Raw genomic sequence first — 15098 nt, 5'->3', positions numbered from 1 at the left:
AAGGGTAATGAAGATTATGAACATTTAATAAAAATAATTTGTTTAATAAAGGGACAACATGTTTCGACCCACGGAAAAAGTACACAAACCCAACTGTTAGTCCACCGTGAGAACATATTCAAAAATATGAAAAGCGGAAATGAAACAGATGTGGTTTATTTAGACTTGCAAAAGCTTTTGATAAAGTAGACCATAATATATTAGCGAAGAAAATTAGAAAACACAATATCGTGGATAAAGTAGGAAGATGGTTAAAAGAATTTTTACACAACAGAAAACAGATAGTTATTGCAAACGACGAGAAATCGGATGAAGTCAAGGTAATATCCGGTGTGCCGCAAGGTACGGTGTTAGCTGCAATACTGTTTGTTATTATGATTGAAGACTAGACAATAATGTGAAGGATTCGGTAGTGAGTAGTTTCGCAGATGACACAAGAATAAGTAGAGAAATTACTTGTGATGAAGATAGGAACGCTCTACAAAGAGACCTTAACAAAGTATATGATTTGGGCAGAGGTAATAGGATGGTATTTAACTCTGATAAATTTGAATCAATAAATTATGGAGACAGAGAAAGAAAGCTATATGCATATAAGGGACCTAATAATGAGACCATCACAAATAAGGAAGCAGTTAAAGACCTTGGTGTGATGATGATAGGAACATGTTATGCAATGATCAAATAGCAACTCTGTTGGCAAAATGTAAAGCAAAAATGGGTAATGTTGTTAAGGCACTTCAAAACAAGAAAAGCGAACACATGATTATGCTTTATAAAACATATGTTTCGTAGTACACTTGAATATTGCAATATGATATGGTACCCACACTATCAAAAGGATATTGCACAAATAGAGAGTGTACAAAGGTCCTTTACAGCTAGAATAGAAGAAGTTAAGGACCTAGACTACTGGGAAAGAATACAATTCTTAAAATTATATAGTTAGCTAAAGGAAAGGGAAGAGAACGGCTACTATTGATAAAATTCAGGTCATGGAAAACAGATAGAAGGAATAGCAGAAAATATCATGGAACTAAAAATATCAGAAAGAGCAAGCAGAGGTAGATTAATAGTGCCCAAAACTATACCAGAAAAATAAGGAAAGCACAGACATTAATCCACTACGCACCAGCATCGATAATGCAGCGTCTATTCAATGCGTTGCCAGCTCATCTGAGGAATATATCAGGAGTGAGCGTAGATGTGTTAAGAATAAGCTCGACAAATATCTAAACTGCATCCCAGACCATCCAAGATTGGAAGATGCAAAATATACCGGAAGATGTACTAGCAACTCTCTGGTAGACATTAGAGGTGCCTCACACTGAGGGACCTGGGGCAACCCGAACAAGATGTAAGGTCTGTAAGGTAAGGTAAGGTCTCTCTCTCATGCCGTGGTGTATGCTGTGATTATGCATATGTGCGAGTATTTGTCCGATTTTCCGCTAGTTTATGCAGTATGTAAGTTATATGTTATGTATGTATGTATGTATATACCATATTTGCATTTATGTATATATAACACACACACACACACACACACATATATATATATATATGATATATATATATATATATATATAATATATATATATAGTGTGTTGTGTGTGTGTGTGTGTGTAGGTGCACTAACATTGAGTGAAACGACCAATATTATTTAAAAGAAACATAATATCAAATATCTCCAGCTACCTCAGATAATTCACATGTATCTGGCATGTCCGGATGTGTCGCCCTTGAAAGATTATAATCCTAGGAAAGTTTCAGTTTTTTATTTTTATTTCTTGCTCAATTATTTTCTTATGCGTGAAGGTTATATACCGAATGTGCGGTTCCCTCCCGAGAAAAGGGGCTATCTCTGAAAAACGAGTCTTCGGGAGCCTTCAAGGAACTATCATTACTCTGGATGATTGTAATTCGCCAAGAGACGCTTTGTCGTGTGTAAATACACGTAATGAAAAAAGAAAAAAAAAATCGTGGTAGCTTTAGTCAGCCATGAAATATCGTAGAAAACGTGTATATTTCATTCCATAGAAAATGGTAGTAGATGTAATTGTAAGGGTGACTTCGATGATTTTAAACGACACATTTTGAACATTGTCGTAAAGATATTGTTGTTCTTCTTTTTTAAATTGTAGCAGGTTTCACTTCTTATTGGTATAATTGATTTAATATGATTACACGTTTATAATCGAGTCTTTCTATTTATATGCCTCCAATTCTGGGGATATGTAAGACTGGAAATATATTTTTTTTAGTTAAGACTCTTAACATTCCTGTTCACTCACACGACCAGATCGAAGACTCGCGCGAAATTAAGACTCCCTCTCATTAATCAGTAAACCAGTAGTTCAATACTTATGATTGATATTCTTTAATTCCTGTATAAAGACTGTGTATAGACGGGTGTGTAATTAACTCTAGGTAAATAAATTAAATTTTAATTACTGTTTTGAGAAAGAACTTTTACATATTTATCATTATTATGAGAATGATAATCTTGCCTAATAAAATTTTGGGGAGGGAGTTTTTATATAATTGTATCTGGATTGATAATCATATCCTTTTGCTCATTTGAATGGGCGCTGGGTTCTTATTTTTATTACTAGGTTAATGAGCATATGTTTGGGTGCAGGCTGACTTTGAATTGTATCTGAAAGAATGATACCTGGAGGTGACAAAGATTTATTCTTTCTGTAGCATATTTTGTAAGATTTCTCTTTGTTTTTTTTACGGTATTTTTATTCTTTGTTTTTTATTTCCTCTCACTTTTTATTATTTTTAATATTTCGTCACTTTTCTTTATTTTATTAGATTTTTATTGAATTAATTTCCCCCATCTATTTTTCTGATTGTTCATTGTTCTTTGTGCTTCCAGGTATTGTCACTTTAATTATTTTTCGTATATGTCTTACAATACGTCTTTTAATTTTTTTTATTTTTTGTGATTCTTGTCCTATGTATACACGTCTTTTCTCATTCAATTCCACATGTTTGTGCTATTTATTTATTTTTTTTTTCTTTTCGTGCTTATTGCATCTCCTCCCTCCTCCCCCCATTTTTTTTTCAATCATTTCATTTCTCGGATCGCCCCCATAGCCTCTATCGGTCTCCTCTCTCCCCACCCCCCGCCCCTACCCCTCTTCTTCCCCTCGGCGGTTTCAAGTTATGTTTGCAGAGGGGAGCCATTTTTCATCTTAAATTTAGTAGGGGGGGCCGGGTTGGATTGGAAGGCTTATCTCCTGCCCTTCGCGAAAAACGCGAAACCCATCAGTTCTGCAAACAGCTGTCTATTGGTCCCTTGGAATTGCCAGCTTGGTTTGAATGCGGATGTCGTCCAACCGGATTGGATAACGCAGGTGACGTCATTGTGACGTCACCTTAAGTCTATGACGTCACCCATGTGATTGCGATATCGTCCAGTTGGTTGGGAGTATCATAATAATACGTGGCTGGATTACACCACACTCACGCACACACATACAGTCAGTCATACACACACCCGAGAATGCATACAGAAATTAATTTATGGTTATTAAGGATGTCAAATTAACGTAATTTATTGATTGTTTATTTTCTTAAATCAGCCTTGTAACTTAGTTTTAAGTGTTCTATATTTAGTTCAGCAGCTGTATTGTTTTACGTTAACGTAACGTTCAGTGTTTTTGTTCAGTGACCTCCTCCTTGTGTGAATTACCTAAACTATCGTGTTAACGATTGTGTTTTTATTTTGTTTTCGAGTTGGAATGGAACTGTAGTGCTGTGAGTGGAGGCCGGCCAAAAATAGTTCGGGCCTGCATAAGCTTCTGGACGTACGCTCTTTTTGTTGGCAGCCTTTCGGAGATTTATCTCACGCCTTTTTGGAGGAATACACCGACGGACCTCCTTGGAAGTGGTTTTCCGTAGATGTGCTGAGCCATCTACGGCGTATGTGCATTGTGGAGTTTGATCACGGCTGTGATAGCGCAGGTTTATCGTCACTTGCGACGCCTGTACTCCTGATTCCCGCCGGAGGATGTTTGCGGAAGACGTGGTCGTCGCTGTCCCGCCACGTAGGAGGCGTTACGCCAACCACTGTCCTGTCCGTCTTCAGCTGCTTGTCCAGGAGAGCTCAAGGGCTCGTGAGGAGGCTCGTAGGGAGGCAATTATTGCCAGTAAGAGGTGATTATCCTGTGTTGTCCCTCGGAAATTATCTCGACCCCTGGGTCTACCTGGACAATTTGTGGGCTCCCCCGTATAGCTGCTGGGAGGTTGAAGCAACTACTTCCGTGAACTACTGTGCACTTCGTTATACGCGAGGATTTGCGTATTTAAATATCAATTATATGTTATATATATATATGCTGTATTGAGTTGTCGGTATTGGGTATTTACTGTCCCTCAGAATATTATTTGTTTGCAATTAGTTTTAAGTTTAGTACCAACACTGTTAGGTAGGAGATTTAAGGTTTTCCTGTCTTTATTTTCTCTAGTCTTCCTTCAATCTTTATAATTATAGGTTAGTGGTTTTTTTCATTATTGGCCCGTAGTATTATTTGAGCCTTTTGGCATGTTATGTCCTTTCCTTTACTTTGTTAGGGTTAGCTTTCAGTATTAGAGTCCTTGTGAGCTGTTATTTGCTCTTTGTATTTATATATTTAATGTTAAGTTTCCTCACAAGGCTTATTTTGTGTTTAAGTGTATTTTTGTAATTAAATATTGTTAATTTTGTTCTGGTGTTTGTATCCACATTCCTCATACCCTGTGTACTTTCTTACTGCCTACGATCCCTGTGATTATTGAAATATAAAGAACCTGTATTACGGCCAAAGGGGTCGTAACAATTTGGCGACCGTGACAGGATCGTACGCAGGTGTGCACAGAGTTTGGGTTTGTGGAGCAACTCTGGATAGGTTGCAATATTTAATTTGGTTTTGTTGCTTGCCTTACTTTCCCCCCTCCCCTTGTAGGTAATTCACTATGGGAAGACTTTGTTTTTGACCCAGCCGATTTTTGGGCTCTGCTGACTGCTTAAAAATATCTTGCATAATTAAGTAAAGAGCATTTGGAGGAGTGTGCTCGTTGGTTAACTATTTCTTTTAGACCCACGGACACTAAGGCTCAGTTGTTGTTGTCTGTTAAGGCGATGGTGGCTCGTGTATAGCTGAGGGTGAGGATTTGGCTAGGATATGATTAGTGGAACTTCTGGAGAGATAATTCTGTGATGAAGAGGTCAGTGTAATCCTGGCTGTCACTATTTGAGGACCACCCTCGTACTGGTGTTATGTATAATGTCCAGCTAATTTAAACAGTAAAAACTAAAAGTTTTCTAATAACCCCTTTGTAGAGGTACAGCCAGAGCCAGTACAGTCTGTGGTGAACTCCTGAAAATGAGGACCTTAGTATAATAATTTGTAAAAGAATAGAATTATTGAAGGTACAATTCGAAGAGAATGAGAGGGCGAGGCGCCATGAGTTGGAAATGGCTAGAATTAACTTAGACTTGGCTAGGTTGCGAGCTAACCCTGACTTTAAAACAGTACTCCCACCGTCCTTCCGATAGGTTTAACATGGAAGTGCGGCATTGAAGTTGGTGCCCGTGTTTGATGAGGGTAATGTAGCCGGAGTTCTTTAAGGCTTTTGAGCGGGTGGCCACTAGGTTGTCTTGGCCCACTGAGATGTGGACTGTACTAATTCAATGCAGGTTAGTAGGCAAGGCCATTCGCCAATATAATGCTTTGGAAGAGAGTGTAGCCAGAGATTATAGTAAGGTTAAGGCGTTGATTCTCAAGGGCATATGACTTGGTCCCTGAGGCTTATCGCCTGAAATTCCGAACTTCTATGAAGCCCAATACTATGTCTTATGTAGAGTATGCCCGTCTTAAGGAAGGGGAGCAGTTTGATGACTGGGTAAAGAGTCGTCAGGTGGTCTCCTTCTCCTCCTTGAGGGAGCTGATGCTACTTGAGGAATTTAAAAAAACATGTAGATAAGGAACTTAGAATTCACCTGGAGGAGGTTAAAGCGTGTAACTTAAGGTAAAGCCGCTCAGATAGCATGATGAATATTTTAACACACCGTGTAGGTAACAGTAGTTTTGCCCATCGTCTTTAAATCCCAGCCTGCCAGGCCGAACAATAATTGGAGATCCAATAACCCTTTAGAACCAAAGGTTGAAGCTAGCCAGGAAAATAACACGAGTGGAAGGAACACTCGGGTGTTTTCCAAGAGTAACCAAAATTCTAATAATGTTGGTAGAGATAGGGGAACTTGTTTTTTGGTGTCACGAGCAGGGGCACTTTCAAGCTCGGTGTCCTGCCCGGAGGAGGTATCTCCAGCGGAACGGAGGGAGGTAACAAACGTCCCCGTATCTTGATAGCCAATGCCCCTACTACCCCTATACTGAAGTTGAGTGTTTCCCCAGGAACTGAAGGAAGGGTAAGGTTTAGCGGTAGTGAGGTGAAATAAATCAATCGCCTACTATCTCTCCTTTGTGACTTTTGACAAAATATTTGGCCTGGCAGTTTGGTTGTTGATAGTAAAGTTGTCAGAGTGAACTTCTTAAGGGACACTGGGTCTGCTCGATCATTGTGTTTGTCAAAGGTTTTGAAGGATGTTGGTGAGCATTCTGGAAATTATGTGGTCCTGGGTGGGTTTCCTGATACAGTGGTTTCTGCGCCTTTGGTGGAGGTAGAGGCATTCTTCCCAGGGTATCACAAGGTGACAGAATTGGCAGTGGTAGAAAAGCTCCCCATCCCTGGTATTGACGGCATTTTGGGAAATGATATGTTGGATGCCCGAGGTTATGAATTATTCCCAATAGTGTCCGTAACTGCAAGTCCTGTGGCAATTACCACTCGAGCTTCTGCAAAGGCTGCTGCCCGCCTTACAGAATGAGGATAATTTAAACTTTAGTAGTTTAGAGGTAGAGGTAGAGAGACCCGGGTCTGTAGTAGTAGTAGTAGTAGTTTTATGAATAAAATATTTAATCCTGATTGTGACCGTGTTAAGCTTTATTGAAGCTCAGAAGGTGCATTCAATTATGAATTAGGAGGGTACGGATGATTTAACAAAACCAAGGTTCTGTGTGATTAGAGGTTTGTTGTATAGAGTTAGTCGTCCTGTGGATCACGGCTTGAACCAAACCTCTCGGTAGAAAACAGATTGTGGTACCTTCAAAATATCAGAATGATGTCCTTAGTTTAGCTCATGAGGATTCCTTTTCTGGCCATTTTGGAGTTTGCAAAACACATAGTAGATTGGCAAAATATTTTTGGTGGCCAGGATTGAAATCCTCAGTGAAGAAATTTGTAGGAAGTTGTGAAACATGTCAAGTAATGGGTAAACCTAATAAACCTATTCCTAAAGCCCCTTTGCATCCAATTCCTGCAATTGGGGATCCTTTTGCCGAGTTGGTTGTTGATGTGGTTGGGCCTTTGCCCCGAACTAAATCGGGATTTACTTATCTTTTGACTATAATGGACAGAGCGTCTAGGTTTCCTGAAGCTTTTCCTATGAGGAAAATTACATCCAAAGTAGTGTTTGAGAAGCTAATAGAATTTTTCCAGGTATGGGTGCCTCGTAAAATTCAAACAGATTGTGGCACTAATTTCACGAGCAAGGTATTTAAAGGTAAATGTGCTGAACTGGCCATTCAGCACATTACCAGTGTACCTTACCACCCAGAGAGTCAGGGCGTAGTGGAAAGGTTCCACCAAACCCTTAGTCTATTCTAAAAAGTACTGTTATGAGCAAGGCGAGGATGGGATAAAGTCTTCCCTTTGCTCTCTTTGCTATACGTAATCATCCCAATTCTTCCACAGGTGTAGCTCCATTTGAGTTGATTTTTGGACATAAGGTACGTGGTCCTCTAGAAATTTTCCATGAGTTGCTAGAGGTTAGTCATAAGAAAATATTGAATGTGGGTGAGTTCGTTGAGACCTGAGGAGTAGATTATCAGCTGCCTGGAAATTTGCCCAGGATAATTTGGTGTTGTCTCAGGCCTCAATGAAGGAAAATTATGATAGAGAGTAAGGCACGTTCGTTTAAGCCTGGTGAGCTTGTTTTGGGTTTTGAGTACAGACTCTGACAATTTCTGGAACCTAGGTATAAGGGGCCTTGGAAGGTACTTCGGAAATTGTCTGATGTCAATTATGAAGTGGAAGCTCCTGGGACCAAACTTAAGTGTCGGATATTCCCACTTAATAGATTGAAATCTTACACAGTTGGTAGACTTGACCCCCTAGCTATAGTATATGAGCCAGTGTCTCTAGTGTTAGAACCCACGTTAGAAGAACCAGCCGACTTGTTTTGCCAGGTATCTTCAGATGCTCTTACAGTTAATATGCAAAATTTGGAAACTTTAGAAAAGGGTTTGAGCATCTGGAGGGTATTCAGAAGGATGACATGATATTAATATCTTCTTTTCAGACTTATTTCAGGCCTCTCCAGGTAGAACGACCTTGCTCCAACACGATGTTGATGTGGGCAGTGCTTCCCCAGTCAAACAAAGTCCTTATCGACTAAATCCAGAAAAACGTGATATTGTCGAGAAGGAGATAAAGTATATGTTGGAGCATGATTTAATTAGACCTTCGGTAAGTCCTTGGAGCTCCACCTATTGTACTTGTTAAGAAAAGCTGACGGGCAGTTTCGCATGTGTGTGGACTACCGCAAGGTCAATGCTAATACAAAGAATGACTCTTTCCCTTTGCCTCGTATCGAGGACTGTCTTGATCGATAGGACCTGCTAAGTTTATAACTAAATTGGATCTTTTAAAGGGGTATTGGCAGGTTCCCCTATCGGATCGAGCTCGTGGAGATTTCCGCTTTTGTTACGCCCTTTGGGCTTTACGAATGTAAGGTAATGCCCTTTGGGATGAAGAATGCAGCGTGTACCTTCCAGCGGTTGATGAACCGAGTTATATGTGGTCTGGAGGGTACAGAAATTTATATAGATGATTTGGTTTATTCACAGCAATGACTGGCGGACTCATTTGGTGAGGTTAAAGAAGGTATTTGAGGCCTTGAGAGCCGCTGGTCTTGTTGTAAATTTGAGTAAATGTGAATTTGGTAAAGCCAAGGTGTGTTATCTAGGTCACGAGGTTGGTTTGGGTCGGGTTTACTCCTAAACAAGCTAACCTCGAGGCTCTATTAAATTTGCAAAGGCCGCGCAATGTTTAGGGAAGTCCGGAGAATTTAGTATGTTGGGTTATTATAGGCGATTCATCCGGAACTTCTCTGACATGCTCAGCCCTTACCCAACTATTGCAGAGGGGACAAAAGTTTGTATGGTCTCTCAATGTGAAGAATCTTTTTAAAACTGAAAACTGTATTGATGTCTAACCCCATTCTAATGTCTCCTGACTTTCAGAAACCGTTTATTGTGGCTGTAGATGCCAGTGATGTGGGTATAGGTGGAGTACTTTTTCAAAGACATGAAGATGGTGAAGTGCGTCCAGTATCATACTTTAGTCGTAAGTTGCTGGATGCTGAGAGAAGGTATTCTACCATTGAGAAGGAGGCACTAGCTTTAATTCGTACCTTGGTTCATTTCAAACCGTACGTTACTAATTTTTCCTTTCCCGTAGAAATTTGGACGGACCATAACCCTTTGGTGTTCATCGAAAGAATGAAAGGTTCTAACCAGAGGATTCTGCGTTGGGCTCTTCAGCTGCAGGAGTTTCCTTAAGTATTAAACATGTTAAGGGTGTTGATAACTGTATTCCTGATGCCCTTTCTAGGATGTAAGCTGGTTATTTCTCTTCTCCCCTCGCCTTCTCATTTCTCCTTCGGGGTTTGTATTGAAAATTATATTTAAGGTAGTCTTTAATTTTAATCATGTTTAAAATGGTGTATGGATTCGGGCTTTGTCTTAAGTCTGTTTCATTATGTTCCGAGTTATGCTTCACCTTATTGTTTTTCCCTTGCAGGATATTTTTAGATTAAGTTCTATTTTTTTCCCTTGCAGGATCTTTTAGATTAAGTTGTCTATATGGTTTATCTTCTAGTATGTAATATGATTGTGGTACTAAAAAAAATGTATTCTATTTGAATAATTTTTTTTTGAGGGGGAGGAAGGTGTCAAATTAACGTAATTTATTGATTGTTTAATTTTCTTAAATCAGCCTTGTAACTTAGTTTTTAGTGTTCTCTTATATTTAGTTCAGCAGCTGTAGTTGTTTTTACGTTAACGTAACGTTCAGTTTTTGTTCAGTGATTCCTCCTCTTGTTGTGAATTACCTAACTATCGTGTTAACGATTGTTTTTATTTTGTTTTCGAGTTGGAATGGAACTGTAGTGCTGTGAGTGGAGGCCGGCCGAAAATAGTTCGGGCCTGCATAAGCTTCTGGACGTACGCTCTTTTGTTGGCAGCCTTTCGGAGATTTATCTCACGCCTTTTTGGAGGAATACACCGACGGACCTCCCTTGGAAGTGGTTTTCCGTAGATGTGCTGAGCCATCTACGGCGTATGTGCATTGTGGAGTTTGATCACGGCTGTGATAGCGCAGGTTATCGTCACTTGCGACGCCTGTACTCCTGATTCCCCGCCGGAGGATTTGGCGGAAGACGTGGTCGTCGCGTCCCGCCACGTAGGAGGCGTTACGCCAACCACTGTCCTGTCCGTCTTCAGCATGCTTGTCCAGGAGAGCTAAGGGCTCGTGAGGAGGCTCGTAGGGAGGCAATTGCCAGGTAAGAGGTGATTATCCTGTGTTGTCCCTCGGAAATTATCTCGACCCCTGGGTCTACCTGGACAATTTGTGGGCTCCCCCGTATAGCTGCTGGGAGGTTGAAGCAACTACTTCCGTGAACTCCTGTGCACTTCGTTATACGCGAGGATTTGCGTATTTAAATATCAATTATATTTGTATATATATGTATGCTGTATTGAGTTGTCGGTATTGGGTATTTACTGTCCCTCAGAATATTATTTGAATTTAGTTTTAAGTTTAGTACCAACACTGTTAGGTAGGAGATTTAAGGTTTTCCTGTCTTTATTTTCTCTAGTCTTCCTTCAATCTTATAATTATAGGTTAGTGGTTTTTTTCATTATTGGGCCCGTAGTATTATTTGAGCCTTTGGCATGTTATGTCCTTTCCTTTACTTTGTTAGGGTTAGCTTTCAGTATTAGGAGTCCTTGTGAGCTGTTATTTGCTCTTTGTATTTTGTATATTTAATGTTAAGTTTCCTCACAAGGCTTATTTAGTGTTAAGTGTATTTTGTAATTAAATATTGTTAATTTTGTTCTGGTGTTTGTATCCACATTCCTCATACCCTGTGTACTTTCTTACTGCCTACGATCCCTGTGATTATTGAAATATAAAGAACCTGTATTACGGCCAAAGGGGTCGTAACAAAGGTACTATTTTATTATTCAGAAGAAAACTATCGGTAATAGAAAATACAGGAAAAAAATCAGTTAAGAGAATAGAAAAAAGATAAATAATAACAATAATATTAATAATAATAATAATTCTCCTTGGTATAATGGTTTATAACTTTACGTCGGCAGGGAAAAACCAGAGCTCGATCCCACGGGGGAGGGGATGAGGGGGTGGGTGATAGCCGATAGAAGTTGTCTCACTGAAAAATTCACCTCTCTCTCTCTCTCTCTCTTCTCTCTCTCTCTCTCTCTCTCTCTCGTGTGATTTCAAAGTAGTAGAGCTACCATTGCCAGGGGCCATATATTACATGGCTTTTGGTTTAAATTGTCTGTCATATTTGTTGTGTCCTGGTCTCGACAGGATCTGTAACAGTACCCCCTTTTCAGTATGAGTTGTCGTTACTTTTCAAATTTAAAGGGACCCAATCAGCGGGCGGATGAGTCGGGGGGTTGGGGTGGCCATGTTTGGATACCCTGGGGTTACTTAGTGGTGGGAAGGGGTTATGTGGCAGGCCGAGGGTTCCTGGCTTGTGACGTCTTTAAATATTGCCATAAGTAGTTTAAGTGGCATTTTTGTTATTGTTATTATTATTATTATTATTATTATTATTATTATTATTATTATTATTATTATTAAGGGAACTAAGGAACCTCCGTAACATGGCTATAATATTGACAATTAAAACCCACAGTAGTGTTAAAATATATGGTAATTTTTAGCATTTTACAATAATAGATTTTAACAACTCTGTGGCTTTTGATTGTCATTACTATTATTATTATTATTATTATTATTATTATTATTATTATTATTATTATTATTATTTTATTTTTTATTTTTTTGTTTATTTATTTTTTGATAGCTCTATCACAGTCCTCCAATTCGACTGGGTTGCATCCTGCCTCCTTAGGAGTCCATCACTCTTCTTACTATGTGGTGCCAGTTTCTAGGATCACACTCTTCTGCATGAGGCCCCCGGAGCTACTTCAGCCTCTAGTTTTTCTAGATTCCCTTTCAAGGATCTAGGGATCGTGCCTAGTGCTCCTATGATTATGGGTACGATTTCCACTGGCATATCCCATATCCTTCTTATTTCTATTTTCAGATCTTGATACTTATCCATTTTTTCCCTCTCTTTCTCTTCAACTCTGGTGCCCCATGGTATTGCGACATCAATGAATGATACTTTCTTCTTGACTTTGTCAATCAACGTCACGTCTGGTCTGTTTGCACGTATCACCCTATCCGTCCTGATACCATAGTCCAGAGGATCTTTGCGTGATCGTTTTTCTATCACTCCCTCAGGCTGGTGCTCATACCACTTATTACTGCAAGGTAGCTGATGTTTCTTGCACAGGCTCCAGTGGAGGGCTTTGCTACTGAATCATGCCTCTTTTTGTACTGGTTCTGTGCAAGTGCCGGCATTCGCTTGCTATGTGGTTTATGGTTTCATTTTTCGTATTGCACTTCCTACATATGGGAGAGATGTTATTTCCATCTATCGTTCTTTGAACATATCTGGTTCTTAAGGCCTGATCTTGTGCCGCTGTTATCATTCCTTCAGTTTCCTTCTTTAGCTCTCTGTAGCCTTGCCATGTGTCATCGCTGGCTAGTTCTTTAGTCTGTCTCATGTATGTCGTGCATTGGTTTGTTGTGCCAGTCCTCTGTTCTGTCTGTCATTCTCCTGTCTCTGTATATTTCTGGGTCTTCGTCTACTTTTATTAGCCCTTCTTCCCATGCACTTTTTAGCCACTCGTCTTCACTGGTTTTCAGATATTGCCCCAGTGCTCTGTTCTCGGTGTTGACGCAGTCCTCTATACTTAGTAGTCCTCTCCCTCCTTCCTTTCGTGTTATGTATAGTCTGTCCGTATTTGCTCTTGGGTGTAGTGCTTTGTGTATTGTCATATTTTATTATTATTATTATTATTATTATTATTATTATTATTATTATTATTATTATTATTAGCAATAGTTCACGGGTGCTTTTATTTTTGCATGATTGTAAAAACTAATCTGTATTATTAATTGACAATATGACCAAATTGAAATTATAAATTATAATTTGCTCTTGTAACCCTTGTGTTATAAGACAAATGAATCGTTGTGGATCATTGATTTTAATAGTATTTACAATAATAAAGCGCCTGTGGATATTCTACAAACTTGCATGATCTTTGCACTTCATTGAAGGATTCGCTGCGGAGTTATTCGCTGAGTTTTAATTTTGAAATCTAAATTCAGTATTAGATAACGAATAGACGAGACCGTTTTGATTTCACTTTCTCGAAATGCAGTTGTCATCTTTCGGATCTTCTGTTAAGCATCTCTGTCATTAACGAAAACCTCTTGACGATCAAATGAGTACGTAACGTCGTAAAAGCAATGGAATTAACCGTTAATTGCCAGCCCTTTCCAATTACCGAACAAAGACTCATTTCATTCTCTCACCGGACAACCGTGGGCGGAAAAGGATTACTTGGGGGTTAGTTGAAGGGGTTGGGGGGAGGGGCTGTGTAGGAGAGGAAGGACATCTTCCCAACAACCCCCCTCCCTACCCCCTTCCTATAGACGCCCCCCCCCCCCTGTTTGATTGGAGGTTCGCCTCGTTTCATAAATGTTATTATAATGGTCTTAATGGCATCAACCTCCCCTTTATCAGTCAGGTCCTCCGCGACATCGATCCAAGATGGAGATAGTAAGGTGGCGGGTGGGGGGGGGGCTGCTCTTACCTGGGTTGGGTATGGGTAGATAGAGGGAATATAGGACGATTTAGACTCCTTTCAAAAAATCGTCTGTGCCTTCGTCGGCCAGGAGTCTTCTCCTTAAAGATATATATAATCTATATCAAATATATATATAGATATAATAGATAGATATATATATATATGTGTATAAACAGGTACCACATCGTTTACATATCAGATTCTCTTTCTCTCTCTGCCTCTGTCTTTCTCTCTCTTTCTCTCTTCCGCTATAGGGGAGAAGGTGTCCCACTTCATTAAGTCCGTCTATTGATTAGCTGATTGAGAAAACTTTTTTTTCCCCCTGGTGTTTTTCTTGGCACTGAGTCTTGAGTGGATTAGTTCGGACAGAGAGAGAGAGAGAGAGAGAGAGAGAGAGAGAGAGAGACGAGAGAGGTGGGGGAGGGGGACGGCTCGATCCTCGCTTACTGGCTCGAATTTGTTAAAGAAATAAAAGGAAATTGGTGTTTTCTCTCCCGAGGACAGATCATTCGGATAGACACTTGTAGTAAAATGCATTGGAACGGACCGGGGGTGGGGGGGGGGGGGGTTGGCGGTGTTTGGTTGGCGTGACTTGCCAGCCATGTTCAGTGTTTTTCTTTTTTTTCTCGCTTTCTTTCTGCGTAATCTTATTGTTTCTTAAAGTGCTTGTTTCTTTTTCTTAAACAAATCACGTTGTACTGTATTGAGGTAATCTATATTTTTATCGATTTATATGTCTCAATTTATCTTTTATTCTAATATTTGATCTCCTCTTTCTGCATTTCCTGTCATCGTCTGTAACTTCTTTCGAAGGAGCATCTTAATATTCTTTGGAAGCTTTAATTTCAAGCCAGCGGCCACTGTAGGATTTTTTTTCATCATATGAATAATAATAATAATAATAATAATAATAATAATAATAATAATAATATAATAATAATATAATGATAATAACAATAATAATAATAATAATAATAATTAATTAATAATAATAATAATAATATTAATGAT

The 15098-nt window shown here is 39.4% G+C and overlaps 1 protein-coding gene across 3 annotated transcripts in view; it reads left to right on the top strand.

Moving 5' to 3' along the window:
- The window catches only part of LOC135214312 (uncharacterized), a 186082-nt gene extending 182228 nt beyond the window's left edge, over positions 1–3854 (top strand). The window contains exon 4 of one of the 3 annotated variants that reach the window (XR_010314322.1): positions 3745–3767. Coding sequence is in view for 2 of the 3 variants with exons in the window: in XM_064248474.1 (XP_064104544.1) it covers positions 3745–3769 (25 nt within the window). In the remaining variant the exon portion in view is untranslated. Of the gene's footprint in view, positions 1–3744 lie in introns of all 3 variants that reach the window. The other 2 variants (XM_064248474.1, XM_064248475.1) reach the window with 2 other exon arrangements.
- Positions 3855–15098: the final 11244 nt, after the last annotated feature.

The sequence above is a fragment of the Macrobrachium nipponense genome, chromosome 45 (assembly GCF_015104395.2).
Source record: "Macrobrachium nipponense isolate FS-2020 chromosome 45, ASM1510439v2, whole genome shotgun sequence".
Taxonomy (NCBI): Eukaryota; Metazoa; Arthropoda; class Malacostraca; order Decapoda; family Palaemonidae; genus Macrobrachium; species Macrobrachium nipponense.
The sequence above is the reverse complement of the archived record's forward strand: the minus strand, read 5'-3'. Positions and strand labels throughout refer to the sequence as shown.